The sequence below is a fragment of the Callorhinus ursinus genome, unplaced genomic scaffold, assembly GCF_003265705.2.
Source record: "Callorhinus ursinus isolate GAN/ISIS: 27379988/994484 unplaced genomic scaffold, GSC_fseal_2.0 scaffold28, whole genome shotgun sequence".
NCBI lineage: Eukaryota > Metazoa > Chordata > Mammalia > Carnivora > Otariidae > Callorhinus > Callorhinus ursinus.
In genome coordinates, this window is record NW_027397090.1 from 20,729,530 (window position 1) to 20,757,517 (window position 27,988).

The following is a 27,988-nucleotide window of genomic DNA, read 5'->3' on the forward strand; positions in this document are numbered from 1 at the left end:
TCAGAGTACAGATCTTTCCCTTTCTTGGTTAAATTTATTCCTAGGTATTTCATTCTTTTTTTTCTTTTTTAAGATTTTACTTATTTATTTGAGAGAGAGAGAGACACAGAGGGAGAGGGAACACAAGCAGGGGGAGCGGGAGAGGGAGAAGCAGGCTTCCCATGGAGCAGGGGACCCTGGGATCATGACCTGAGCTGAAGGCAGATGCTTAATGACAGCCACCCAAGCACCCCTAGGTATTTCATTCTTCTTGATGCAATTGTAAATGGGATTGTTTTCTCAATTTCTGATAATTCATTATTAATGTATAGAAATGCAACTGAGTTATATATGTTAATTTTGTATCCTGCAACTTTACTGAACAATTTACAAGCATAACTTGGAGATATCGTGGGTTTAGTCTCAGACTACTGCAATAAAGTGAATACTGCAATAAAGTGAGTCAAATGAATTTTTTGGTTTCCCAATGCATATAAAAGTTATGTTTACACTATAGTCTGTTAAGTGTGCAATAACAATACTTTTTTAAGCATATATGTATATACCTTAACTGAAAAATACTTTATTTCTGGGGTGTGTGGGTGGCTCAGTTGGTTAAGTGTCTCTTGATTTCAGCTCAGGTCATGATCTTCGGGTCGTGAGATTGAGCCCTGAGCTGGGCTTTGCACTGGGTGTGGGGCCTGCTTAAGATTCTCTTTCGCCCTCTCCACGTCCCCCGCCCTCTGCCCCGGCTCACTTTCTCAAATAAAAATACTTTATCTCTAAAAAATGCTAACTATCACCTGAGCTTTCAGTGAGTCAAAATCATACTCCTGGTCTTGCCTTGATGTTGATGGCTGCTGCCTGATCAGGGTGATGGTGCTGAAAATTGGGGAGGTTGTGGCATTTTCTTAAAATAATACAATGAAGTTCACCACACTGACTCTTCCTTTCAGGAACAATTTCTCTGTAGCATGCAATGCTACTTGATACCACTAAACTTCTTTCAAAATTGGAGTCAATCCTCTCAAACGCTGCCACTGCTTTGTCAACTAAGTTTATATAAAATTCTAAATCCTTTGTTGTCACTTCAACAATCTTCACAGCATTTTCACCAAGAGTACATTCTATCTCAAGAAACCACTTTCTTTTCTTTGCTTACCCATGAAAAGCAACTCTTCATCCGTTCAGATTTTACCATGCGAATGCAGTAATTCAAATACAATAATAATGAACTTTGAAATATTGCAAGAATTACCAAAATGTGACACAGAGACACGAAGTGAGCAAATATCATTAGGAAAATGCCATCAAAAGACTTCCTTTACACAGAAATCCCAAAATCCTTCAATCTGCAAAGAAATACAGTATCTGTGAAGTGCAATAAAGCACACAATAAAATGAGTATACTTATATCAGTTATAATAGTTTTTTGGTGAAGTCTTTATAGTTTTCTATATATGACATCATATCATCTGCTTATACTGATAGTTCTACTTCTTCCTTTCTAATTTGGGTGCCTTTTATTTCTTTTTCTTGCCTAATTGCTGTGACTATGATTTCTAACACTATGTTAAATAAAAGTGATGAGAGTGGACATCTTTGTCTTGTTCTTGATCTTAGACAAAAAGCTTTCTCCTTTTCACCACTGAGTATGACATTACCTGTCGGTTTGTCATATATGGCCTTTAATCTGTTGAGGTACATTTCTTCTATACCCAGTTTGTTTAGAATTATCATAAATGGATACTGAGGGGCGCCTGGGTGGCTCACTTGTTCAAGCAACTGCCTTCGGCTCGGTCATAATTCTGGAGTCCCAGGATCAAGTCCCACATCAGGCTCCTTGCTTAGCAGGGAGTCTGTTTCTCCCTCTGACCCTCCCCCATCATGCTCTCTCTCTCAAATAAATAAAATCTTAATTTAAAAAATAAATAAATAAATAAATAAATGGATACTGAATTTTGTCAAATGATTTTTCTGCATCTACTGATGTAATTATCCTTTCTTTTGTTAATGTAGCACAGGTGTGGAACCATTCTTGCATCCCTGGTATAAATCCCACTTGATTGTGGTGAATGGTTCTTTTAATGTATTGTTGAATTCAGTTTGCTAACATTTTGTCGAAACTTTCTGTATCTAATGTGCATCAAGGATACTGATTTGTAATTTTGTGTTGTTGTTGTTAGTGTCTTTGTCTGGTTTGGTGTCGGGGTAATGCTGGCCTCACAGAAACAGTTTGGATGCATTCATTCCTCTTTAACTTTTTGGAATAGTTTGAAAAGGACAGGTACTAACTTTTTAAAAAATGTTTGGTAGAATTCAAGATGGGAAGATGGCAGTGGAGTAGGAGGACCCTAGGCTCACCTAATCCCACAAATACAACTAGTTATGAAATCATCCTAAATAACCCAGAAATCTATCTGAAGACTGCCAGAACAAATACCACAATTAAAGGTAGAGAAGAGGCCACATGAAGAGGTGGGAAGCACAGAGGAGGGACTTAGGAGAGAGACAGACAGTGGCTGCAGTGGTGGGGAAGGAGCCATGGTTGCACAGATGGGTGAGACAGACTAGCATAAAGGGGAGCACATGAGGAAAACAATCCCCATAGCAATCGGCTTGGAAAGTGAGAGCGGTCAGATTTCACGAGGTCTTGCAACCAGCGGGGCTTAAAGCCCACTGTTTTAAAAGTCAGTGGTATTGGCTGGGATAGAGCCCAGAGGGTACTGCACTGCTCTCAGAGAGAAGACAGGCAAACAACTCACAGACACAGTGTGGAAACAGGGATCTGAACAGTGCCCAGGCACACAGTGGGGAGGTTGTGTGCTCATCTCAGAGAATATCCCAAAGAAGCATCATTCACAGAGAGACCACTCTAGGAATAAAGGAACTCTCCAGCACCACTTCCCTCCCCTGCCCCTCAGCATAAGCATAGGGCCACCTGCGGGAACCAGCGCAGCTCAACACTCACTACCTAACTTGCTTACAAGCTCCACTCCCGACCATGCTCCAGAAAAAATGCACTTCCCAGTTACACCTCAGTCCCAGTACAGTGGACTCCTTCCCCCAGAAGACTGGCCTAAACCACGGCCCACACCGCATCTCCTAACTTGGGAGTTTTACAGGGCCTCCATTCTGGCAATAATGGCGGCAAGTCTCATTTCACAAGCAGACAAGAGCACATCTAGTTAAAATGTGCCACATTCAGGCCAGGGACCAAACACTGCCCACAGCAGACAAAGAGAGCCTCTGAAGTTGACTAGCCTGAAAAATAAAGCAGCCAGGATACAACAGCATAGCCCACAAAACACACATTGGAGACACTCCCTGAAGGGCCGGACCCTGGGGACCAGAGAACACTACATCGCAGGGCATACTACAGGACCTCTTCTTCATAAAGCCGTTACCCTCAAGAAGAGGAGACATAGCTGACTTTCCTAACACACAGAAACAGGCACAGAGATGTAGACAAAATAAGAAGACAGAGGAATTTATCCCAAATGAAAGAAGAGGACAATATCAGAGCTGGAGACCTAATTGAAACAGATATAAGCAGTCTTGAAAAAGAAAAGCTGGAGGCATTACAATTCCAGACTTCAAGTTATATTACAAAGTTGTAATAGTCACAACAGTATCATATTGACACCAAAACAGACACATAGATCAATAGAACGGAACAGAAAACCCAGAAATAAACCCACAATTATGCGGTCAATTAATCTTTGACAGAACAGGAAAGAATATCCAATGGGAAAATGACAGTCTCTTCAACAAACTGTGCTGGGAAAACTGGACAGCTACATGAAAAGAAGTTAAATGGACCATTTTCTTATGCCATACACAAAAATAAATTAAAAATGGATGAAAGACCTAAATTTGAGACCCAAAACCATAAAAATCCTAGAAGGGAGCACAGGCAGTAATTTCTCTGACATCAGCCGTAGCAACATTTTTCTAGACACGTCTCCTGAGGCAAGGGAAACAAAAGCAAAAATAAACCATTGGAACTTCATCAAAATAAAAAGCTTCTGCACAGCAAAGGAAACAACAAAACTAAAAAAGGCAACCTATGGAATGGGAGAAGGTATTTGCAAGTGACACATCTGATAAAGGGTTAGTATCCAAAATATATAAAGAACTTATAAAATCAACACCCAAAAAACAAATAATCTAATTAAAAATGGGCAGAAGACATAAACATTTCCCCAAAGACGAAATACAGGTGGTCAACAGACACATGAAAAGATGCCCAACACCACTCATCATCAGGGCAATACAAATCAAAACCACGAGCTCTCACCTCATACCTGTCAAAATGGCTAATATCAACAACAAAAGAAACAAGTGTTGCAACAGCGAGGATGCGGAGAAAAAGGAACCCTCATGCACTGTTGGTGGGAATGCAAACTGGTGCAGCCACTCTGGAGAACAGTATGGAGGTTCCTCAAAAAGTTAAAAAATAGAGCTACCCTATGATCCAGCAATTGCACTACTGGGCATTTATCCAAAGAAATATAAAAACACTAATTCAAAAGGATATATGTACTCCAACATTTATAGCAGCAGTATTGATAACAGCCAAATTATGGAAGCAGCCCAAGTATCCACCAGTTGATGAATGGATAAAGAAAATATAGTGTGTACACATATATACAATGGAATATTATTCAGCCACAAAAAAGAATGAAATCTTGCCATTCACAGTAACGTGGATAGAGCTAGAGCGTATAACACTAAGTGAAATAATTCAGTAAGAGAAAGACAAATACCATACGATCCCAGTCATATATGGAATTTAAGAAAAACATGAGCAATGGGAAAAAGAGAAAGGCAAACCAAGAAACAGACTCTTAACTACAGAAAACAAACTCAGGGATCACAGGGGAGGTGGGTGGGGGATGGGTGAAATCAGTGATGGAGATTAAGGAGGGTTCTTGTGATGAGCCCCAGGTGATTAAAATAAAAATTTTAAAAAAATTAAAATTAAAAAATTGAGTATCACTCAAAAGAAAGTAATTTTAATTCCAATGTTGACATACAGTGTTGTATTAGTTTCAGGTGTACTTTTCCTGGTTTCTTAAGGTATCAGTATAAATAATTGAACTGAAAATTGTTTTATAAGCATTTCTTGCTATAAATTGCTCTCTATATAAAACTTCAGCTGCAAACGTTTTGTTGTAGTTTGTTTTTATTTTCTTAATAAGAAAACTTAAATTTCCCTTCTGAGAAAAATAAATAAAATAAAATAAATGTTTGGTAGAATTCACCTGAAGCTTTCTGATCCTGGACTTTTGTTTTTGGGCAGACTTTTTAAATTACTGATTCAATTTCATTACTTGTAGTCAGTCTATTCAGATTTTCCATTTCTTTGTGATTCAATCTTGGAAGATCAGGTGTTCTAGGAATTTATCCATTTTCTTCTAGGTTGTAATTGTTGTTTTTGTTGCTATTTTTTATTCCTGGTAATCTTTGCTCTAAAATCTATTTTGTATGATATTAAATAATAACGCCAGTGATCTTTTGATTGGTGTTTGCATGGCATATCTTCACCATGCTTTTTCTTTAAACCTACTTATATCATTATATTTGAAGTTTCTTACAGATGGCAAATAATTAGGTCAGGAGCGCCTGGGTGGCTCAGTTGGTTAAGCGACTGCCTTCAGCTCAGGTCATGATCCTGGAGTCCTGGGATCGAGTCCCGCAACAGGCTCCCCACTCGGCGAGGAGTCTGCTTCTCCCTCTGAGCCTCCCCCCTCTCATGCTCTGTCTCATTCTTTCTCTCTCAAATAAATAAAATCTTAAAAAAATAATTAGGTCGGGTTTTCTTTTAATCCACTCTCACAATCTGTCTTTTAAATGATGTGCTAAGACCACTTACATTTAATTCAATTACCGTTATGTTTAGATGTAGGTCTATGATTTGTTTGTTCCCTGTTCCCCTCTTTTAAAAAATCCTGTTTCTTCTTTCTTTCCTTTTTTGAGGTGATTATTTTCTTTTTTTGTATTATATCTTTATCCATTACAATTTTGACTACATTGTTTTCTATAATTCTTTTAGCGACTGCCATAGGAATTACAAAATGCATACTTAACTTTCCACAGTCTACTTAGAATCAGTATTTTACCACTTCAGTCAGAATGCAGAAATACTTTCGACATCGAGGTCATTTCACCCCCTCCTATCACAGTTTCTTTATTCCATTTACATACATTAAAAGCTGCATCAGACAATGTTCTAATTTTTTGTTACCAGCATCAAACCTGTTTTGAAGAACCCAAGAAGAGAAGTCTATCACTTTCACCCAGATATTCACTATTCCTGTTCCTCTTCCTTCAGCCCTTGTGTTCCAAGTGTCTCTTCAGCATCCATGTCCCTTCTGTCTGAAGATCTTTACCAATTCTTTTGGAGCAGGTATACCTGGCTACAAATTCTGTTTTTGTTACCTAAGAATTTTTGTTCAGATTCATTCCTGAGAAATACTTTCTCTGAAAACAGATTTCTGGGTTGACAGGTTTTTTTTCTTTCAACGCTTCAGAAATGCTGTGCCACTTTCTTCCAGACTCCATGGTTTCTGATGAGAAATCTGCAGTCATTTGGCTCCCCTCCAGGACCTGCATCATTTTCCGCTGGCTGCTTTCACAATTTTTTATCTTTATTTCTCAGCAGTTTATGATGTGTCCAGGTATGGATTTCTTTGGGTTTATACTTTTTGGGCTTCATTCAGCTCCTTCAATCTATAGGTTTTGTTTTGTTTTGTTTTTAAAGATTTTATTTATTTATTTGACAGAGAGAGACACAGTGAGAGAAGGAACACAAGCAGGGGGAGTGGGAGAGGGAGAAGCAGGCTTCCCGCTGAGCAGGGAGCCCGACGCGGGGCTCGATCCCAGGACGCTGGGATCATGACCTGAGCCGAAGGCAGACGCCCAACGACTGGGCCACCCAGGCGCCCTATAGGTTTGTCTCTCACCAAATTTGGGTAGTTTTCCACATTGTTTCCTCAAATATTCTTTCCGCATTGCACTCTTTCTCTTCTGCTTCTGGGACTGATGACACAAATGTTAGACCTCCATTTCTGTTCCACAGCCCATGAAGCTCTGTTAATTTTTTTCTAAGTTCTGATTAGTTCAGGTATCTTAGTTTTTTTCAGTTTTCGAGTTTCCATGTGTCTCCTCTTTGTATCCCACTTCTTCACAGATACTTTCCACTTTAACATTTGTTTCAAGAACGTTTGTGACTGCTTGTTGAAGCATATTTACAACAGTTTCTTTAAAGTCTCTGTGAGATCATCCCAACATCTATTTTATCTTGCCACTGCCAAGTGTTGGCTGTCCTTTCCCAATGCAAGTTGGCATTTTTATGGTTTTTCATTTGATAAGTATTTGGACTGCACTGGTTGGATCAGACTGGATTGGATTTTGAATATTATGAGACCCTAAGTCTGTTTACATCCTATGGTGACAGGCTGATATTTTTCCTTTAGCAAGCAGTTGACCTACTTAGGTTCAAGCTGAGAGTTACAACTCATCTTCTATGACCTGTGGCTATAACGTCAGTTTTGTTGTCAGTGTCTTTGCAGTTCTAATCTGACCTGAAACATGTGTGTAGCACTCAGGGGCCAGTCTATCCATCACCTCAGTTCTCAGTTTATTATATGCTAATTAGAATCAGATCCATACCCGTACAAGTCAGGGGCGAGCCCAGGAGTTCATCAACAACTTTATGGGGTTGCTTTCCCAAGCTTCCCCTTTTTGCATGATTTCCCTGATCCATGGGACTCCCCTTTCCAACTCCCTAGAGAGAAACCATTCACTTCCACAACTGTGAGGAGCAGAGTCAAGTGGCTGGAGAACAGAAAGTGAAAAAAAAAAGCAATGGGTTTTGGTTCTATAAACTTTGAGCCCTGGCTCCACCCAGCAGAGAAGGGTTCTCCCTTATATCACCATGTTGGCTCCTGTTACTGCTGCTACCCCTCAGAACTGTCTGTGGGCTAGGGCACAAGACAAGGGGGAAGAAAACAGCAAGGGACCCACACCATGCTCTGAGCTTTGGGAGTTCCTTCTTCTTCCTGCTCTGCAAGCCAAAACCAGTGGGTATCTCCTGGAGCTTCCCTGTCTGCATCCAGCACTCACTCCCAGGCTTCACATTGCCCTGAGGCACCAGAGAGAAATGCCAAGCTCACCGCTAGCCCAGGAATCCCTGGAATTTTGGTGCACTTCCCCATCCTCCTGTTGCTACTTACTTCTCAAGTCTCAAAGAGCTGTGCTCTGCCCTGGCTCCGGCATATAGCTAGCTTCAGGAAGTGAAAGGGCTGGTGTTGTGTGCACACTCCATTTACCCAGAACCAAAATCTCTGTCATTTTTTTACTGAGTCAGATAGTGTGTTCATAAAGTTGGACAACTGTGAGGTCCAGACAGTGCTACCTTCCTGCGGAAAGGACCTGAGTGCTTCTGCCTGAGCACACAGCAGGCACCCCAAGGTCACCCTAATGCGGGAACCATGCTGAGGCAGCTCCTCTCTCTGCCTGGCCTGTCACTTTGCCAGCAGGACTCAGCCCCTTTTCTCTGGGCTGGTGAGCTGTCGAAGCTTCAGTGCTCAGCCTCTCAGTCACCCTGCAAGAATGGGAACTGCCCCCAGGGGAACAGAGCCAGCACTGGGCTCCCTTTAATCCTGGTCTCCATCCTACCCTGGACCCTGGCCTGATCTGCGCTGTCCTCAGATGCCCAAATACCTTCAAGCCGACGATCTTTATAATTCATCCAACTTCTCTGATCATCCTCAGTGTTCATCAGAATGAACAGGTCTGCCATCCCTGGAAGTAGCTACCTTTTTTTTTTTTTTTTTTTAAATAAACTGGCTCCAAAAGTTTCCTGAGATCAGTGCACAGATGAGGGAACTACGGCTTACCTTGGGCATGTCCCATGAATCACTGCAGCACACCGAAAATCAGCTTTATTTCTAGAAGGGTCTTTCCCCCCAGTTAACTATGTGTGTATGCATTAAAATCAAGTAGTAGTTGAGCATATTCTTATTTTAAAAACTGAGCCACTGCAGACAATGCTGTTGCCTCCCTGATCCTTCGGCCAGGCTGGGCCAGACCCTTTATCTGAGGTCACCAGCTCTCTGTTATTGGCTCCGCTGGGATTTCGTTATTAGGCTGACCTTTTCCCCAGAGGAACAAACCTCCAAAAGTGTGATGGAAGTCACTGGGAGCATGGGATACGAAATGAAAAATGATTTACAAATATTTTTCACAAATGTGCCACAAAGTTAGGTCAAGTTACATAATTGGCAACTTTTTCCTGCCAGCTTCCAGGGAACTAAACCTAAAATCTGTCCAAGTGACTATGTGCAGCCTCCCAAGGGACCAAAGAACCAGGATTTAAGCGACAGCCCCAAGGGCTGGCATCTGTCCACACGGGAGCACATCTCCTTGGGGGCAGCCTAAGATCAGAGTTTTAGCACGGAAAGGGACTTTCCCACCCTACCCCCAGAACAGGCAGTGCCAGGAGGAGCATGTCCCTGCAGGTGGGTCACACAGAGCGAAGGAGTGAGAGGTGGGAGCCACGCGCCCACACTGGTACCAGAGCAAGGGCAGAGAGACCCCAGTACACTCCTGAGCAGCCGGGCTGTGTCACCTGCACCATGAAGGTAAGGACTGGCTCAAGGCTGAGTGCCACCTTGACTGGGCTCATTAGGAGGAAAACCAGGCTAGGGGTGCAGACATGATGTGCTCCCAGGTTACTCTGGGCTGCAGGGTGACTGTGCTGGGAGAGCCAGCACACGCCAAGTTCCCAGGGAGAAGGGCTTGGAACTTCCAGCTGCTCCTACCTTGGCTGGCCTCTGGCTGCACAGAGCTTGGAGGAAGTGGGGGCGAAGATTCAGGGGCCTCCACCGCTGGGTGCTCAGCCACTGGACAGATGATGAACCACCGCTTCCCTGTGTGCAGGACTATGGAGCAGGGCAAAAGCAGCAGGAGAGACCAAGTGAATTTCTCCCATGGCCAACAGGACCCCCCCCCCCCACCATTGGCCCCAGACCTGCACTGGGGAACTCACACCGGTGGGGGGGCATGTGCAGCCCAGTCAGGGGGCTACTGGCAGCCGGGGGCTCACACAACACTGCCAAACACAGGCTTAGCTCCTGGGATGCCTGCAGTGCCGTCAGCGAAGGGTAATGCCAGCCGGGGCCACAGGAGGCAGCGGTAAGTCCGCACCACACTCAGTCCCCACGAGCGCCAGGCCCAGCTCCTCAGGTCAGCCCTGCCCACACCACGCACTGCAGCAACCACCCCCACTGTGGTGATGACTAAACCCCCTTACGATATGCTCAATGGGGTCTGATCAAATGCCCACTAAAATACAGAAAAAGAATGGGGATGGAAATGCCTCCTCCAAAGATGTGTCTGGCTGGCAGATGGGGCCCAAAAGGCAGACGTACCGTTCTGCTGATATACAGGGGCATTTGCCTGGGACTGGTGACTCTCCTGGTGGAGGTAAAGGGTCAGAAATGAGCAGACCACACAGAAGAAGGACGTCCTGCAGAGCAACAGTGTGACCTCAAAACATCCAAGGGGCCTCTGGAGCTCTGACATTTCCCACTGAAGTGAAGGTACCCACCCTCCCGGCCACCTCACCCAACACTGCGTGACTCACAGGCACCTCGGGCAGGCCTCGTGTGCACAAAGCCTAGGTCTAAGGCATCAGCAAGCCCTGGCCCTCCCAGGACCCCACACCCGGGACTCACCTCCCTGGTGCCCAGGCCGCAGGTGCTGAGGTGCGGTGGGCTCGTCCCAGGGTCAGAGCCACGGTCGATGTCTGTGTCCTCACTGAGCATGTCCTCTGCCTTGTCCATGACGTCTTTCATCTGTTCGATGAACGTCTCCCGCTCAGCCTGCAGGATGAAATCGTGCTCCACCTGCAACAGCACAGGGAACGCTGCTGGGGGCGCCACGGGGGTGGGTGTGCCGGGTCTTCCCTGGTGGATCTATTTCACTTCCACTCTGCACTCAGCCCGAGAGGGGAGCCCCAGCCAGGGGGCTGGCTCCACAAGAGAGGCAGCCCTCGAGGAGATGGGCCAGCACTGCCTGGGGCGGGCAGCCACCTACAGAGGCCAGGGGCCCCCCGGACAGGAGACGGCCTTACCGGCCCGTGGAAAGCGCCCGGCCTCACCATGTAGGTGGCAATCTCATCGGGCGCGTCCCCATCCAGGTCGAACTTGAATGTCACCATTTTGTGGTTGTGTGTCTCTAGCTGGCACTCCACCATCTTGTCGCCCGTGTTGCACACCTATGGGACACTCAGGTGGTGAGGCTGGGAGCAGGCCGCGTCCGGGGAGCCCTGTGCCACCGGCCCGCCCTGCCTGGCCACTCACGTTCAGGATGGTCAGCCGGGGGCGGCTGGCTCTCTCCTGGCGGGAGCGCGCACGTGTCGACCGGCGGTGATGTTTCCGGGTGGCCCTGCCTTCCAGCCGCCCCCCGCCGAACGCCCCCTCACAGCTGTCGCTCGTCTCTCTGCCGGAGGGGACATCGGACCCTCCGTAGCTGTGTGGAAACCAAGAGCGTGACGGCAACCTGCAGACCAGCCTCACAAAGGAAGCTTGGATTTTCAGGAATAGCCAGAAAACCTGGAGGGCCTGAAGCCAGCCTTGACCCCACCTTCAGGGCCCCCAGCCCCTTCTGCTGCCGTTCTGTCTCAGGTAGCACTGGCGTCGTGGGGAATGGGTGGGCTCTCTGACCCGGGACCTCTGTCCTCTCTGACTCTTGACCTGTGACTCAGGCCTCACGGGCTTGCAGAAAGTGACAGGATTAAGAAAATCCTCCCCTGTGCCTCAGTTTCCCCATCTGTGTAACAGCAATGAGAGCTCGACAACCCCCTGGGACTACTGCCTGGCCACACGGCCACTGCCTGCATCCAATCCCTCCCCAACCGTGACATGTTCTGTGACAACAGGTGGTCAGGAGCCATGGTGCCGGGGGGCCTGGGAGGGGGCCAGACTCTGCCCTGCCCTCCCAGCCTCTGGCAGCCCCCAGGCCTGCTGACTCTTTGTCCACTGCCTCTCCCTTCTAGAACATCCCAGGCACCACGGACAGGCACTAGGCTCAGGACACGGACAGGAGCACGAGACAGCCAGAGCCCAGAGGATCAAGTCGGGCTTGGAAACGGGTGACACCGCTAGAAGCCCTGACTCGTGAGGGGAAGGTGCGGTGGGCATCAGTGTGAAGCGCAGCGGGTGGGCTGAGCACAGGGTGAGCCCATGGCCGCCCCACCATCCCCAGGAGCCAACGGGGCCGTTACCTCTCGCAGCTCTGCGGGGGGCCGGGCTGCTTGTCCTGGGAGGCCTGCTCCTGAAACAAAACCGCAGACAAGAGGACGGGTCACGGTGGCACCGCCGCACGCAGCCTGCTGTCGCCCCACCGCCCCGGCCCGGAGAGCCGACCACGTGAGGCCGGTATGAGGGTTTTTATCTTGTGGAGTTCCTAAAGGCAGGGGCCCCTCCTTGGCCAACATGCTAACCCACTTTGATTTTCCCCACTGGCGAGCACATGGGCCCAGGAAGGCTTGCCCCTGGCCTTCCCACCACCCCCGAGGGAAGGCCCCGCAATCCACGTGTAAACACCACGCTCTCCAGAGGCATGCATTCGAGGAAAGCCTGACATTCAGGGCCAGTGGAGGACAGTTAGAACGGTGGGCCCAGGGCACACACTTCCATCTTCCCGAGCACATCGTGACTTCCAGAGCCGAGACCTGACATCACTGCACAGGGGGCCGCCGGGGTCAGGGATCAGGGGCTGAGCCCGAGGGCAGGGGCACACACCTCTGGGGCCGGCTCCACCGTCAGCCGCACGGCCGGGCAGGGGCTGGTAATCCCGGGCCCAGAGGGCGGCAGTGGGCGGGTAGCAGGCGGCAGGAGTGGGGCGGTCTGGATGGGCAGGCTCTGAGAAGCGGCTACCACTGCAGGGGCCAAGGAGCTGGGGAGCTGAGGCAGCTCGGGGACAGCGGGCGGCAACGCCTCCGGCAGAGGTGGGGAGAGGATGGTGGCTGGCGCAGGCGCCACGGGGACCTGGGCGGTGACATCTGCAGCATATGGAGGCGGGTGGCCAAGCAGGATCTGGGGGGACAGGGATTCAAGTCGGAGGACTGGCCACAGCTCTGCCAAGGGCCCTGGACCAAGGCAGGCGAGCACACCCACAGTCCCTCTCCAATCCACCCACGGCCTCAGAGTGCGTTAGCACCAGATTCAGCAAAAACTCTCGGGTCCCTGTTTGTGTACAGTCGAACCTAAAACCACACTTCGTTTACAAACCCATAGCTGAGTCCAGCTGAAGCTCCATGAAACTACATGTGGCATGTGGTTAGCACCAAACACAGCCCCCCACTGCCACCCGAGGGGTCTGACCCACACGCTGCCCCCTTTCCCAGCCTGTCAGCCACACGCAAGAGGGACCCGGGGAGCTTGGCCTTCAGTGGGCTGGACTCCTGACGGTCTCCTCTGTGAAAGCTCCTGGTGGGACGGTTGAGACAGACAGAAGGAGAGCCCCCGTGTAGACAAGCGGGAGCCTCCATCCCACCTACCTCCGGGATGAGGTCAGCAACGGGCAGGCCCGCTGCTGGCCCTTCCGGTGTGGGACAGATCAGCAACATGGTGCGTGGGGTCAGATACGGAAGCCGCAGCCCGGCGGCCCCATTTTCTCCTAGAAGAACCCCAGCTGCTGTGTTCAGGGGAGTCCGCTCTCAACACAGGGAAGCCCGTGAGGCGGCCAGCCCAACCAGCAGGGCCTGTGACCCTCGTCCCATCACTGTCAGGATGGCAAGCAGCCTGAGGTCCCCACCTGACCCCGGACATCGTCCTTGTCTGCTGTGTGCCCCTCAGAGCCCTGTCTGCCTCACTGCCTGGCTGCTGAGGTGGGGGTGAGCCCACGCTGGGGCTGACACCACCATGCAGAGGCTGCCAGACCCCGCCCAAGGGAGGGCAGGTGCCCTGACACCCAGCATGGCCAGGCACCACCCCACCACCACAAGCAGCTGCAACTGACCCTCGGAAGGGCCCGGTGGTGGAACCACAGTCACCCCAATTCCGCAGCTCTGGAGGAGGTGGACATCCTACACGCTAAAGAGAAGCCACAGTCAAGGAACAGGCCTGCTCTCCCATCCCCCGCTCTGTCCCCAGGTCAAGGTACCGAGGAGCAGAGACCAGAATTAGATGCTAAGACATCTCCCAGCACCTGGAGGGTGCGGCCCTGCGCGGCAGGTGGCTTACCTGGCTTCCCGCCCCGCCTGCCGGAGCAGCCTGCTCAGGAAGGCGCGCAATGCTTGGCTGGTGGGGCTGCGGCAGGGTGGGGGGCACCGGCTGTGCAGGGGCAGCCCGCACATTCTGCGCCACGTGGAGGGGAGAGGGTGGGATGTCGCTGGGCACCATCTGCGGGAAGGTTGCCGGGTACACAGGCTGGGCCGGGAGCTGGGCCACAGCAGCAGGGTGAATGGACAGGGCGGCCACACCCTGCGGGGCCACGGCCAGCAGAGGGATGGCGGTGGCAGCGGCAGCCACGTTTGGCACAATGGTCCGGCAGGGCACAGCCAACGGCGCCCCAGCGGGGTGGGGCAGCTTGACCGCCTGCAGAGGCAGGGCCGGTGATGCGGGCAGGGGGGCGGCAGCGGCGCTGAGCGGGAGGCTCGGCAAGATGACGGTGGGAGAGAAATACTGAGAGGGGGCAGGCACGGCGGGCCCGCTGGCGGCCGGCAGGTCGGGGAGAGCTGCGGGGAGGCCGTCGATGGGGGCCAGGGGTGCGATGGGGGGCCCCACAGGAAGCGGAGGCACCTGAAAGAGAAGGGTGCGCATCGGCGTCACCAGGCCTCTGCCCCGCCCGCCGCACACCCGCACCGCCAGGAGGAACTCGACCGGGAACCCAGGTCAAACGGGACCTCGGAGCGCGTCCCCTGGTGCCGCGGAAGGGCCACGCCGCGGTCCGCCCTGCAGGGATGGGCAGCTGCAAGGACAGCGGAGGGCTCAGGTCTGGGTCTTGGCAGTGCCCACCAGCTCTGTGGCTCGGGCCCATCTTCGGAGAGCCAGGACCGTCAGAGCCACCAGACCGGCCCTGAAGATCTGAACACACTCACACAGAGAGACCACATTCTGTGGCGGGCTGTGTCAGGGAAAGCATGTCCTTGAGCGCCCACATGCTGAGGCAGCGCCCCTGTGCTGTGGGGCCTGGGGAGCGGGCCTCTCCTGACAGCAGAGCTCTGGAACCTTCCGTGTCTGGTCTTCCATCCTGGAGACACCTGGTATCTGACCTCCTGGAGTGAGCACTTGCAACATTTTAGATGCTCCAGTAGTTCTGTCTCTAAACCTTTCTGGTGCGGGGCGCCTGGGGGGCTCAGTCGGTGAAGCGTCTGCCTTCGGCTCAGGTCGTGATCCCAGAGTCCTGGGATCGAGTCCCACATCAGGCTCCCTGCTCAGCGGGGAGTTGGCTTCTCCCTCTGACTCTCCCACAACTTGTGCTCTCTCTCAAATAAAAACTTTTTAAAAAAATAAAATAAATAAACCTTTCTGGTGGCCGGCACACAAGCTCCATCACGTGATATGCGCCTCTGTGCAATTAGAAAGCAGCTACCATACGCGAGCCAACTTCTGCGCACTGGAGAGCAAACGGCCATTCAACTAGACGGTGAAAACAACCTGATGTGGCTGTGATGGGGACGAGGCCCAGTGACAAAAAGAAAGTTCCGGATGGTGCCCGCAAACTGCAGGGACACTCACATCTTCAAACGAGGCAGCACGTCGTGGCCCAGTCCCACTGCCACGATGTGATGGACCCATGAGATGAAAGCCGTGGATGGCACCACACGCCATCCAGAGTCACGGAACACTCGAAGCCGTGGACGCCCCAGGACCACGGTCAGCACAGCCTGGGTGGCTCCATGATGGACAGTGGCCATAGCATTGTGCTCTGCCCTGGCTCCTCTGGCCCTGACCCTGGACCAAAGCTTTCCCTGACCTGGATGGACATGCTTGGGAAAGATGCCAAGGGCAGGTGGGCACAGCCACCTATCCACAGGGAACGCTCCCGACCTGTGGACCCACGAGCACTCGCAGCCCGGAGGACGGAGTGGCCAGCCAGACTGGGGATGCGGGCGAGGCGGGGGCAGGGCGGGAGCTACCTGGGCAGGCACTTGAGAGAGTGGCTGCAGATGTGCTGGTGGCATCTGGAGGGGCTTCAACTGAGCAGGGGCCACCACCTGGGACGTCGGAGCTAGGTAGGGAGGCAGATGGGGGGGCACCGGCTGGAGAGGGCCCACGGATGGTGCGGCCAGGACAGGTGGCAGGGGCGCTGGCTGGGCCAGCGGAGGAGGCTGGGGAGAGAGGGGGCTTCTCTTAGACCAACGTCCTGCTGAGACACCCCCCACCACGTGCTTAGACACAACCGAGAAAATCGACTCCCACACACACATGCACACACGCACACCCAGCCTGGAGCCCGAGACACGGCGATCTGGGGGAAACACTCCATGTAAGCGGTGCCCTTCCAACTGCTATGGATCCAGGAACCCCCACTCCCATCTGCACCCCAGGCCCTGGGGAACCGCAGAGAAGGAGTGAAGGGGGCCCGGGCCCACCTGAGGCCCACAGGCCCTGGGCCAGCAGACCTTGCCGCCCACCCACACTGGGCAGGAAAGACTGAGGCACCCATGGATGGGGCCAAGCAGGGGCAGCCCACACTCACCTGATGGCCGGGGGGCGCAGGCTGGCCTGGGCCTGTCGGCACGGGGGCAAAGCTTATGGCCGGCTCTGGGAAATGCTGCTGTGGGAGCGGAGGGTGGGCTGGGGGCGGGATGGAGCCCACCGGCACGCCAGGCTGCAGAGAGCACGGATGACCACGCTCACCAGCTGCCCGAAGGCCCCCCACCTGGCTTGCGTGCCACAGCTGCTGGGCCCCGTCCCTCACTCCCTGAGCTTATCACCCTAGCTGGAACTTTTCCCTAAGCCCAAAGCTTGGCACAGCTGAGATGTGGCAGCCCCTAAACTGAGAATAGCCACTACTCCTAGTCAAGGAATGTTCTGGAACTTCAGCTCCATGGGATGTTATGCAATCGTGCGAAAAGAACGTCCTAAGGGGCTTCGCAGAACCAGGGAGAGACACTGGTTCCAACTTGTGGTGGGAGAAAGATACAAATGCACTTGCTTTCCGTCTATAGGACCGGATGAAACACACGCACATAGATACATCACAAACGGGATTCGGAAGGTTGTGAACAATGGGGGACGGCGGCGGGATCCCCAGGGGTGTGGCCACCAAGAGAAACAGGCCGTGGTCACCGCCAGCAGCAGCCCAGACACGGCCCAGGAAAGAGTCCGAAATCTGAGCACTGGGTGTTGGATACTATTAAGAAACAGCTGCTACCGTGTTCACTTTTAGGTGTAATAAGGTGGTCAGGGTCTGTTCTCAAGAATCCCGATCCCGCAGAGATACGGGCTGAAATCTTTACAGGCAAAACATCTTTCTGGGGTTTCCTTGGAAATCCTGGGGCTGTGGAGGAAGCAGGTGTGAACACAGGGAGAGCGTCTGAGGCGGAGGGCCCAGGCCTCCACACCAACCCGAAAGGTCCTCTGGTTTTCTGGGGGCTGGGACCTTCCACTTGCTTCATCCTCCACAGTAAATGCTCCGCGAGAGCAGCATAGGGAGGGACGTTTATCTAAGGCCATGGTGCAGAATGAGCTGCGGCCCCAGGCCCAGCGGGAGGCAGCAGCTTCGGTGCCCGGAGGCCTCAGAGTGGCTGGTGCACAGACTCCTCCATCAGCCCCGGGGGGGGGGGGGGGGGCAGACATCACCAGGGCAACCCCCCCGGAGGTCCTGATGCACCCCGGGGACCCCCACACCCCCCCCGTCTGTCCCAGGGGATTGTCCGCAAACAGGCAGGGACAGGGGACAGAGTGCTCTGGCCTCGCCCGTGTGGGGGGTGCGTCTGGCCCAGCGCCATGAGGGCCTAGGCGGAGGGTAACGGTGGCCAGGGAAGCCCGACCCTGTGCCTAGGAGGAAGGGGGCCAGCAGAACGTTCCTGCTCCGCCCCAGGACCAGCCACCCGAGGCCAAGCCACCCCACTCCGAGGCGACAATCTGCCTTTTCCTAAACAAGTTCCTCCCGCCGTTTAAGATCTATTTCACTTCATCTCAAGAAACTAGCAAAGCGACATGTCCAGCAGCTGGACATGAGTCTGGGCTCCCAGCAGCGGAGGCAAAGGTGCCGGCTGCTCTTTCATGGGGACTTTCCCAGCCCTAGGGGACGGGGACAGAGCTCAGGCAGCGCCAGGATGGCAGGGCCCTGGGGGCCCAACTGTCCCTCCGGACCCTCCCCTGCGCACTCAAGGCCAGTGCTCTGCAACTGGCCTCCTGGGACTGGGAAGCCTGGGCTCTATCTGCTTCCTCCAGCATGAACACAAGCACTGAAGAACGAACACCGCACGTGACCCCCTGGCCTAGCGACGCCCGGGTCACCGTCGGGCCAGGTCTCCACATCACAAACCACCCCGCAGGTTTCTCCAACGTCACGGCACTCTTTCCGCGACCCTGCCACTCTCCTACTTCGAACATTCAATGGCCGCGTGGTATCTGGTGGAGAACGGCCAGGAGCTACTGAACTCAGCGGGGTGGACACGGGCTGGACGCTCCTCTGTGGCCCCAGCCTGGCCGCAGGGCGAGACCCTGCCAGGTCCGTCACAGTTCTGAGGCCACAGCTGTCCTTGGGCTCTGCATTCGTACTCTCTCACCTGCTGCAGCCTGCAGTGACCTTTGAGGACGGCCTGCCCGGGGGCCTGACAACAGGCCGCTGCAGCCTGGACGGCCCGGGGGACACAGGGCCATGGGGGCGGGGTCTCTGCCCGAGGGGGCGGGCTGACTCACCGCGGCGGGCTGCTGGTAGGTCCCCAGAGAGGGCAGGCTGTAGGGCAGGACCGGGCCGTCGCTGACACTCACGCTCACCGGGGGGCTGCACACACACTGGGTGGGGGGCGGTGCTGCATCCGCCAGCGAGCCCAGCACCACACTCTGCTGGCTGCTTTGTGAGTCCGAGTACACCGTGGAGCCCTGGCCACTGTCGAAGGTGCTGTCCGCTGGGGAGGACAAGGGCACGGCTCAGAGTGGATACCCCCAGACATCAGCCCCACGGCACTCCACTCTCGTCTCAGGGAGCACGAATACACTCAGACACAATGCTCTGCTGGTCCCTGCGCTCTTCTGCAAACTAAGGCTTGGTCACATTCCCTGGTCACCTGAGTCCTAAGTGCATGTCGTTCTGGACCACTGACCCTAGGATGCAGGGGGTGGGGGCTGTAACCCACCCGGAGACACCCTGGCACCCCACCCCAACACCACCTGGCGTCTGGGGGGTCACCCACATGGGTGCCACGAATCCCAGGTGGGCCCCTTACACAATCCTCAGCAGGAAGCACAGCCACGTCCACCCCGGCTGCAGACAGGGACCTCACCTGTCCCCTGACCAGGCCTTGAGAGTGAGAGCTCAGTGAGCTCTTCGAAGGTGCGAGGGGTCTCCTGTAGGAAGCTGACGGCAGGTATGCCCAAGTCAGGAGAAGCTAGGGTCACCTGTATTTCATGGGGAGGGACTCTGACTAGTTTCACCACCACAGCAAAGAGCCCGAAGCAGGAAGAGCTGGGTCCAAACCCAGTCCTTACGTCAACGGGCCCGGGTCTAACCTGGCTGGAGAATGGGGCTGACGAGGCCCCCACCCCGCAGAGAGGCTGACAGGGGGACCCAGAAGCTCTCCGGCCCGAGGCGGCCTTCCAGAGGCCAGCCTCCCCTGCACCTGCGGTCACAGTCCATCAACGCGGGCTACCGTGGACAGAGCCACCCACACACGAGGCACAGCCCGTGGCCACAGGCTCGCCTCCCCAAGACGCACCTAGGAAGACAAACTGCCCCCAAGGCCAGGCCAGCGAGCAGGGAAGGCAAAACCCTGCATGAAATGGCACTTCCAGAAGCTGCACGCACACCGACTTGCCACCCACGCACTGAGCACTTCAAGGCGGGCGCCTTCCAGGGCGCCAGCATCGCGTCCATTTGTGATTCAAGCAAATGGAGTAAAAGGGAATCCTGCTGGCTTTACATCAAAATAATCTGTCCCAGGGGCTGATCTGGGCATATTACAACCTGGGAAGACACGCGAATGCCAAGGTCTCATTGCACAGAACCAACCCAACCAGCGGCTCCGACTTACAGCGAGGAAGCTGGCAGTTGATTTCACCTACACACAAAGACAGAGAGAGAGAGACAGACAGACACACAGAGAAAGAGAGAGACAGATATGCAGAGACACACAGAGACAGAAATACAAAGAGAGACAGAGACACAGACAGAAACAGACACACACAGACATGTAGACAGACACACACACACACAGAGAAACACACAGAGACAGACACAGAGACACAGAGGGAAACACAGAAACAAACTGTATGTGTGAGCAAAAGAGAAATGCGTACAAACTTGGCAGATGTCACATAAACCAACTCTAACCATACACACAGCACTGTAAATTTTTAAAGGTAATGTGTTTGTTATTTCTATAATTAAAAATTAATTTAGGGGCGCCTGAGTGGCTCAGTAATTAAGCGTCTGCCTTCAGCTCAGGTCATGATCCCAGGGTCCTGGGATCGAGTCCCATATTGGGCTCCCTGCTCGGCAGGAAGTCTGCTTCTCCTTCTTCCACTCCCCCTGCTTGTGTTCCTGCTCTCATGCTCTCTCTCTGTCAAATAAATAAATAAAATCTTTGAAAAAAAAATTAAAAAAATAATAATTTAAAAATCGTCTTTAGGGGCACCTGGTGGCTCAGTCAGTTGAGCATCTAGCTCTTGGTTTTGGCTCAGGTCATGATCTCAGGGTCGTGGGTGTCTGGCTCTTCACTCAGTGGGGAGCTGCTTGGGATTTTTCTCCCTCTCCCTCTGCCCCTACCCCTGCCCAGACATGCACACTTTCTAAAAATAAATTTAAAAAACAAAAAATTGAAAAATTAAAAAATCATCTCTAAACCTACTGCAGTCGCTCAGAGCTGGCCCACACCCTCTCGCTGAGCCTGATGTAGGCTGAGGTGGGTAGCTCTCACACCGCATGGTGGAGAATCCTACCACGCTGTTCACCGTACCTTCTGTTGTGCGCATGTCTGCCCGCCCATCGGGTCCCTTCCCCAGTGATGTGTGCGCAGCCTGGAGTCCCATCATTTCACCTTTACAAGGCGCAGAATTTTCAGGGCATCCACACACACTGAGGCCGAAGGGACAGCAGAGCACGGGCCTTGTGTTCGGACCAGAGCACAGCGCACACGCGTGTGGATGTGTGAGTGATCAGACGTGCACCTTACCTTCGGAAGTTACCACTAAGAGACAGGTAACGTCAGTGGCCGCTGGGGAGGAGCACTAATCGGCCTTTCCTGCACACCCTCCTGCACTGTTTGAATTTTACACAACGTCTACTTTACAGAAAGCACCACAAACAAGTGAAACGTTTTGAGAGTGTGGCTGCCGTCGAAGCGAGAGAGCTGCTCCAAGTCGACAGGAAGAGAACGTTTGCAACAGACCGCCCACCCACACTGATCTCGCCTGCGGTCCCCGTCTGTACGGTGGGCCAGGCCAGTGCCAGGACACCCCCGACCACAGCAGAGCGTGGTGGTCTCTCCGTTCCCGCCTGGAAACTGTCCCACCGACAGTCAAGTTTGTAAAGTGGGAAGCGGCGTGTCATGAGGAAAGCTTTTTCCAACACAAAGTGTATGCTCATTAATTAATTTTTTGGTTTGTCAAAAAATGGAGCGACGATGTAGTGACTTTATTCTCTGAGGCAAACCTGAGCAGGTCGGAAGGAAGCCAACGGCAAGCAAACGGTCTCCAAGTGACAGGCAGCTACTGGTTTGAATTTAAATAGCCTACTTTGAAGAACGTTAGCTATAATTTTAATGATAAATGAAGTATGTGCCTATTAAATAAATTGAACAGGCTATTTTGGTCTTTCGACACGAGCAACCTGAAAAAGCAGCCTGCGCAGGCTAAGTTCTACTTGGCACTTATTCACAGGATGGACGGGAAACGCCACGTCCTGATCCTCAGCTCACAGCTGCATTTTTAGGCCACCGAGGGCAAAGGTCAGGACACCGTTCTGCCTGGACGTGCAGAAAACGCTGGATCCTCTCTCCCACTATTCTGAGATTCAGAGTGATTCCCAGCAACCCATCGCTGACACTCTGGGAAATGTGGTAAAGGTTTCAAAGGTTAGGCACTACAAGGGACATGATCTTGGGGACAGATAATCCCAATGGCAATGGTCATGGCTCAGAGCATCATGACTGCTGGAGACCACAGCCATCTGTGGCCCCAGGGCAATGGTGTGCCAGCAGAGACACCCCCACCAGGCACAGGACTGACATCCTCTGCACGGAACAAGGAGCCGGACGGAGCCACTCCAACCTGTTGGCTCGGGGCACGGGAGGCTCTGAATCTGTCTGCCCGTTTGTCCCCACCTGTCCTGAGAAGGTGGGCTGCGGGGAGCCAAAGACACCCCAATGCCGGCCCCCGGAAGAAGGCTCGCCTACACCTGCAGTCCACGCCTGCAGCGTGCACAGGGCTTGAGGGTGCGGGGAGGGCGGCACTCACAGGCCAGGGAGGTGGCGCTGGCCGGCAGTGCGGTGGGGAGGAGGTGCTGGTCTGCCTCAGGTTCCTCAGGCTCCGGCGGCCCGGCCTGCGCATGATAGGTCACCTGGACCTGCAGGGGTGCAGGTGGGCCCCTGGCCTTGTCGGGGCTGCCTGGGTCCCGTTGTTCCGGGGGCTGCAGAGCCGGCCAGATCCTCTCTCGCCGCCACTGGATCAATGCTACACGGTCGCGGATGGACTTGGCCACAATCTTCACGTCACTCTCGTGGAAGAATCCCGACTCAATCTGCAAAGGGAGACGTCATGTCGTTACCGGGGCCCTGCCGTCTGCACCACCACCTCCCGCTCACGGTGTCTCTGCAGAGGTCCCTCCTCAGGCCCTCACCCCATCTCTCAGAGATGCTCTCATCTTCCCATTAGGAAATACCCTCCCGCCAATGGTAAATCTGCAGGAAGCACGGCCCTCTGAGCCTGCACAGCCCTGCTCCTGGGACAGTGAGGACATGGCAGGTGCTTGTGCCTGCCCGGGGAGGGGAAGCGAGAGACCCGCAGCATTCCCCGAGAAGGCACGGACGGAACAAGGTGCACCCTGTATCTTGAGGCCAGGATGGTAGGCACCCATGCCCAGAACACTCTGAACCCAGGTGAGCATCGGGAGAGCGTGTGGGAAGGAGCCCTGGACCTCCGGGAAACGTCACGGCTCTCCCTGAGGAAATCTCTGGTAAAACCATGGAACAGCAGAGGCCAGTCTCCACACTGACACCATGGCAGCCCCGTGTGGGAAGGGAGAAAGCGCAAAGGTTTTGCCACTGGTCAGGAACTGTGAGCTTGTGGCTTTCAACACACAGTAGACAGCAGCACACCCAGATGCAGACGTGAGCGTGTGGCAGGGCACGGGTACAAGCCTGCAGAACACTGGGCAGGCCTGGGGAGGCGCCCGGAGTCTGGCCAGTGTGAGTGGGCGGGGAGAAGGAAAAGGGGCCTAGACACCTCGCTGTGCCTGAAAGCAAGGCAGACCCAGAGAACTGAGGGGATGTTCAGAAGGACACAGGCCACAGACCACGGGCCAAACGTGGACATTCTGGGCATCAAAATGCACAGTGACACCATGATGATCTGAGGAGTGTGTACACAAGTGCACACAAGGGGGACACAGCTATCACGGCTGGTGTGAGGCCACATGGGATGCCACGGTGTGCCATCTCTGTGCATCCCCGCACACACACCCCCCCCATGCATGGATCACTCTTCACGGGAAGCTGAATCATGAGTGGCCTGAAGAACAACCCACTGGCTAAATATCGAGTCTCCTGCCAGGAGCCAGGTGAGCAGGCATGGACGCCGAATGACCCTCAGACCTGGTCAGCCCCAGCCAACACCCCAGCCACACGGCGTGGGGAACCCAGAACCAGAAAGACCCACTTAGCCACTCCCAGATCCCTGACCAGGAGAACGTGTGAGACCATAGGCCTGTACAGCACTGCGTTTGTGGTGACGTACCTTGTGGTCATAGGTAACTCACCAACAAAACCACAGTCCACAGAGCTATAAGTAAACGGAAAGTTTGGTGAAAATGGGTATTTACCCAGTTCCAAGATACACCCCATGACATAGTCATTAATTGTCACTCCACACAGAGACCGTGGGCAGACACCCCTCGCCCGTGTGCTCTTGGGGAGTGTCGTCCAGGGGCTGGCCACAGTGAGGACACAGCCCCACACCAAGTGCTCCCACAGACACGCTGACATGACCCCGACAGTGCCCTTCATGGCAGGATGACCAAAGGTGGGCCCACCCAGAGGAGCGCCTGCCTTGACGGAGTCACCACACATCACAGGGCGCCTGGCAGGCCTGAAGCGGTTCTCCCGGTTCTGACCGCAGAGGTAGCTGAACAGGAAAGCTACCGTCTGTGGGCAAAGATGCGGACATATTCGAGGGGGCAGGGCCTCGGCCTGGATGTCATCTCAAACGGCTCTTTGTTGCACATTTGCAACTTTTCCATAAGTTCCTGACTGATTAGTTCAAAATCTCTCCACCCCGCTGGACAGAAAGACCCGTGTTAAAATCCCGCAGAGCTCTCGGCAGTCGGCCTCCCACCGGCCTCGGGCAGGGGCGGCAGCGGTGTGAGCGGCGGCACACGGCCAGGACGCGGGCAAGGGGCCGGGGCTGAGGTCAGGGCCGCCTGCCCACCGGGCCCAGCCGGAGACCGCTGACAGGAAGGCGCCCCGCAGACACGCCTGCCCGCTGCTGCTATTTTCTGCCCACGGCCCAGTTTTCCTTCCGTCTCTGTCCTCACGGTCACACACCCCGCCGCCCCCCCCCGCGATCCTCTCCAAGGTGTTTCTTCTATTTTTTCCCAAACAGGGAGAACTTAGCCCCATTCTCCGCCATGCTGAAGCGTCGGACCCAGAGGCCTCGAAGGCAGGAGGGGCTGGTGCGCCGACATGGGGACCCTGGGCTGAGTTGCGAGCCCCTCTCCCGGGGTCCTCACGAGGTCACGTCCAGGTCAAAGCCAGCCCAGGTCCCCACAGAACTCGCCCCTCTCTCAGCCCCTGGGGCACGCAATGGGTCCCCTGCACCTGCCCATGAGCCAACTGCTGGCAGGTGGTTTTAGGTGATGACATGGGTGTCGGGGTTCGCTGGTGCTGGGCCCTGCATTTGGAAGAAGTAGGTGTGATCCATTAAAGCTGTTGGTGAGTGACCCAGAGCGGCCAGGGGCAGTGAGCCCTGAAACGCTGCCCCACGAGGGCTCCTCGGTCGGGTGCCTGGCCCAGAGGCGGCCTGGAGAAGCCCGGGAGAGGGAGGGTCTGACCCAAGGCGGGATCTGGGGCTACAGGCGGGCTGGCGGGGCAGCTGGGACCGCCGACAGGAGAGGCTCCTCACCAGGAGCTGGTAGCAGGGGCCAGGCCCATCGGGGTCACTCACACAGGGCCGAATCCCGCCGTGGGAAGGGGCCACTGTCGGCTCATCACTGGCTCACCCTAGTCCCCAAATGGAGGGGGGTCCACATCGTTCTGTCATCGTTCTTCGACCAAACGCAGCAGTGCACGGTCGGCACCGATGCTGCATGGCCTGTAGGACGCTCCTCGTGGGAAGGTGCTTTTAAAGATGGTAAGGGGAGGCACTGGGTCCAGGGGTCTCCAATGTGAACTCATGGACACCGCCCGCTGAGTCCAGCCAAGAGCCAGGGGGGCCACGCTGAGGGTGGGCGGGGTGGCAGGCCCCGGTGTGGGCACGGGACCTGGGGGGTCCGGGATGTGGAGGAGACCGTGGGGACAAAGAAGGGAGGGCTCACTCAGGAGGATGGTGGCCCTAAAAAAGGTCCCAGGTCACAGGGGGGCACCATCGCATCCTACAGCTGAAGAGCATGTCAACGGAACCAAGGACGGACCCAGAGTGGGAGGAGACGCCTGGTCCAACTGAGGCACAGGAAACCATCTGTGCCGTGGTCTCGTCATCCCCACGCGTTGCTGCGGCACTTGACCCCTGCTGGGCTCTTGCAGGAACCCACCTTGGGCAGAAAGGTTCCCTGGGTGTGTGGAGCAGGCGCGGTGCTCACGGGAGACCCAGAGCTGCTTGCCTCCTGTGCTTCCCGAGGCGCCCACACTGGCCCGGCCTCGCCAGCCCTGATGCACCCAGTCCTCACCGCCACCCCCAGGGAACCCACCTCCCTTCCTCCTGCCACGGGACAGCGCTAGCTCCTGGCCCGGTCCCCCATTCCCGTGGGTCCCCCAGGACTCAGCACTCACCCCTCGCTCCCGGGCTGCCGGCCTGCACGTCCCCTGGCTCATGAATGTTTGTGCGTTAAGTTGGGCAGCAGGTGGGAGAGGACCGCCCTGCTGCAGCACAAGGACCAACAGCAGCCCTGAATCCCAGGACTGATGTGCTGCTCATCACAGCACAGCTCCCGTTCCGTACCCAGCAGCTCAACATCCTCTCGGATGTGCAAGCGACATGCCGAGTTCCAGCCACGTAGAGTGGCGCTGTCCCGTGTCTGGGCCCAGGGATGTGACCAGCAGCTGGGAAGCTGCGGGTGGTCCTGACCTGGGCTCCTGGCCATCAGTGGATGTCCTGCTCACCACACGTGCAGGATACTCAGCCTGCCAGCCCTGCCCTGATGCACCACCCACGGCAAGATCCTGGGACCCTCACCTGCTGCTGTCCACCCGCCAAGCCGGGCCTCGGCCTTCAGCCCACACCTGCCATGGCACAGCTGGCTGTTCCCTCATCTGAGCAGGGCCTTGAGGATCAGCGTGGACTCCTGTCCCGCCCTCCAGGGCCACAGTCCACATCCTCCTCCTTGAAACCCACCAGGGCCAGGGGGTCTAGCTGTGAAGCACCCGTTTTTGAAAGCTGTGCTACAGGGGCGCCTGGGTGGCTCAGTCATTAAGCGTCTGCCTTCGGCTCAGGTCATGATCCCAGGGTCCCGGGATCAAGCCCCGCATCGGGCTCCCTGCTCCGCGGGAAGCCTGCTTCTCCCTCTCCCACTCCCCCTGCTTGTGTTCCCTCTCTCGCTGTCTCTGTCAAATAAATAAATAAAATCTTAAAAAAAAAAAAAAAAGAGGTGTGTTACATTCGGTAAGGCGCGGCCTCTCCTGCAGCGAACGTGGTTTCCACTTGAGCTCGCTTTCTACACGAAAATCAGTGTCCCCTTCCTCACGTGCACCTTTCCCTCCGAGATGCTGAACACCCTACGCCCCTGCTCCTGGACACAGTGCCCTCAGCAACAAAGTGAAAGATCAAACCAAAGGCCCACATTCACACGGTCAGCCAGACTCTGGCCAACACAGGCCCTTCCTCATACACCCAGGCCCCCAGTCCCTCTGCGCCCCGCTCCTCGGCGCCCCTCACCGCGCGGCCCCGGGGCAGGTGCATCCGTGCAGCAGGGGCCCCACCTGCGCTGTCCTTCATAGACACACGCACCCCACGGGTGGGGTCCGTGCGCCCAGGACTGCCCACTCGCCGTGGGGCCACACCCGTGAATCTTGGAGACCCCAGCTTTCCGGGCACACCCGCCTCCGCCACTACCCGCCACCCCCCTCCACAAGCAAGTGCCCCGTTACCATCTCCTGCGCCACACCGTCAGGCGTCTCCTTCTCCAGGTCAAAGGTGAACTCTATGGCCCCATTGTCCTTGGGCTTGCCCTTCAGTTTCTTGGGGTCCTCAACCCAGAGCCGCAGGGCGATGGTAGACTTCCTGCCGTGGTCCTCCTCCGCCAGTTCCACCCTCACGCCCGTGTCCTCTGCGAAGAAGGCGTGGCTGAGCAGGTCCTTGATCTCGTACCTGAGAAGGGGCAGCCAACGGGACGGTGAGGGCATGGCTGCTGGCCCCAGACAGAGGCCCAGCTCCCTCTAGAAGGTCCTCCA

The 27,988-nt window shown here is 54.4% G+C and overlaps 1 protein-coding gene across 1 annotated transcript in view; it reads right to left on the reverse strand.

Moving 5' to 3' along the window:
- Positions 1–27,988, reverse strand: part of WNK2 (WNK lysine deficient protein kinase 2) — a 131,522-nt gene that overhangs the window by 57,773 nt on the left and 45,761 nt on the right. The window contains exons 7-19 of the mRNA XM_073878268.1: positions 27,686–27,905; positions 22,626–22,908; positions 18,873–19,081; positions 16,699–16,830; positions 16,136–16,327; positions 14,238–14,795; positions 12,795–13,088; positions 12,275–12,324; positions 11,352–11,520; positions 11,150–11,266; positions 10,725–10,895; positions 10,419–10,464; positions 9,810–9,929 (exon numbers count right to left, since the gene is read on the reverse strand). Coding sequence (XP_073734369.1) covers positions 9,810–9,929; positions 10,419–10,464; positions 10,725–10,895; positions 11,150–11,266; positions 11,352–11,520; positions 12,275–12,324; positions 12,795–13,088; positions 14,238–14,795; positions 16,136–16,327; positions 16,699–16,830; positions 18,873–19,081; positions 22,626–22,908; positions 27,686–27,905 — 2,561 coding nt within the window. The remainder of the gene's footprint in view (positions 1–9,809; positions 9,930–10,418; positions 10,465–10,724; positions 10,896–11,149; positions 11,267–11,351; positions 11,521–12,274; positions 12,325–12,794; positions 13,089–14,237; positions 14,796–16,135; positions 16,328–16,698; positions 16,831–18,872; positions 19,082–22,625; positions 22,909–27,685; positions 27,906–27,988) is intronic.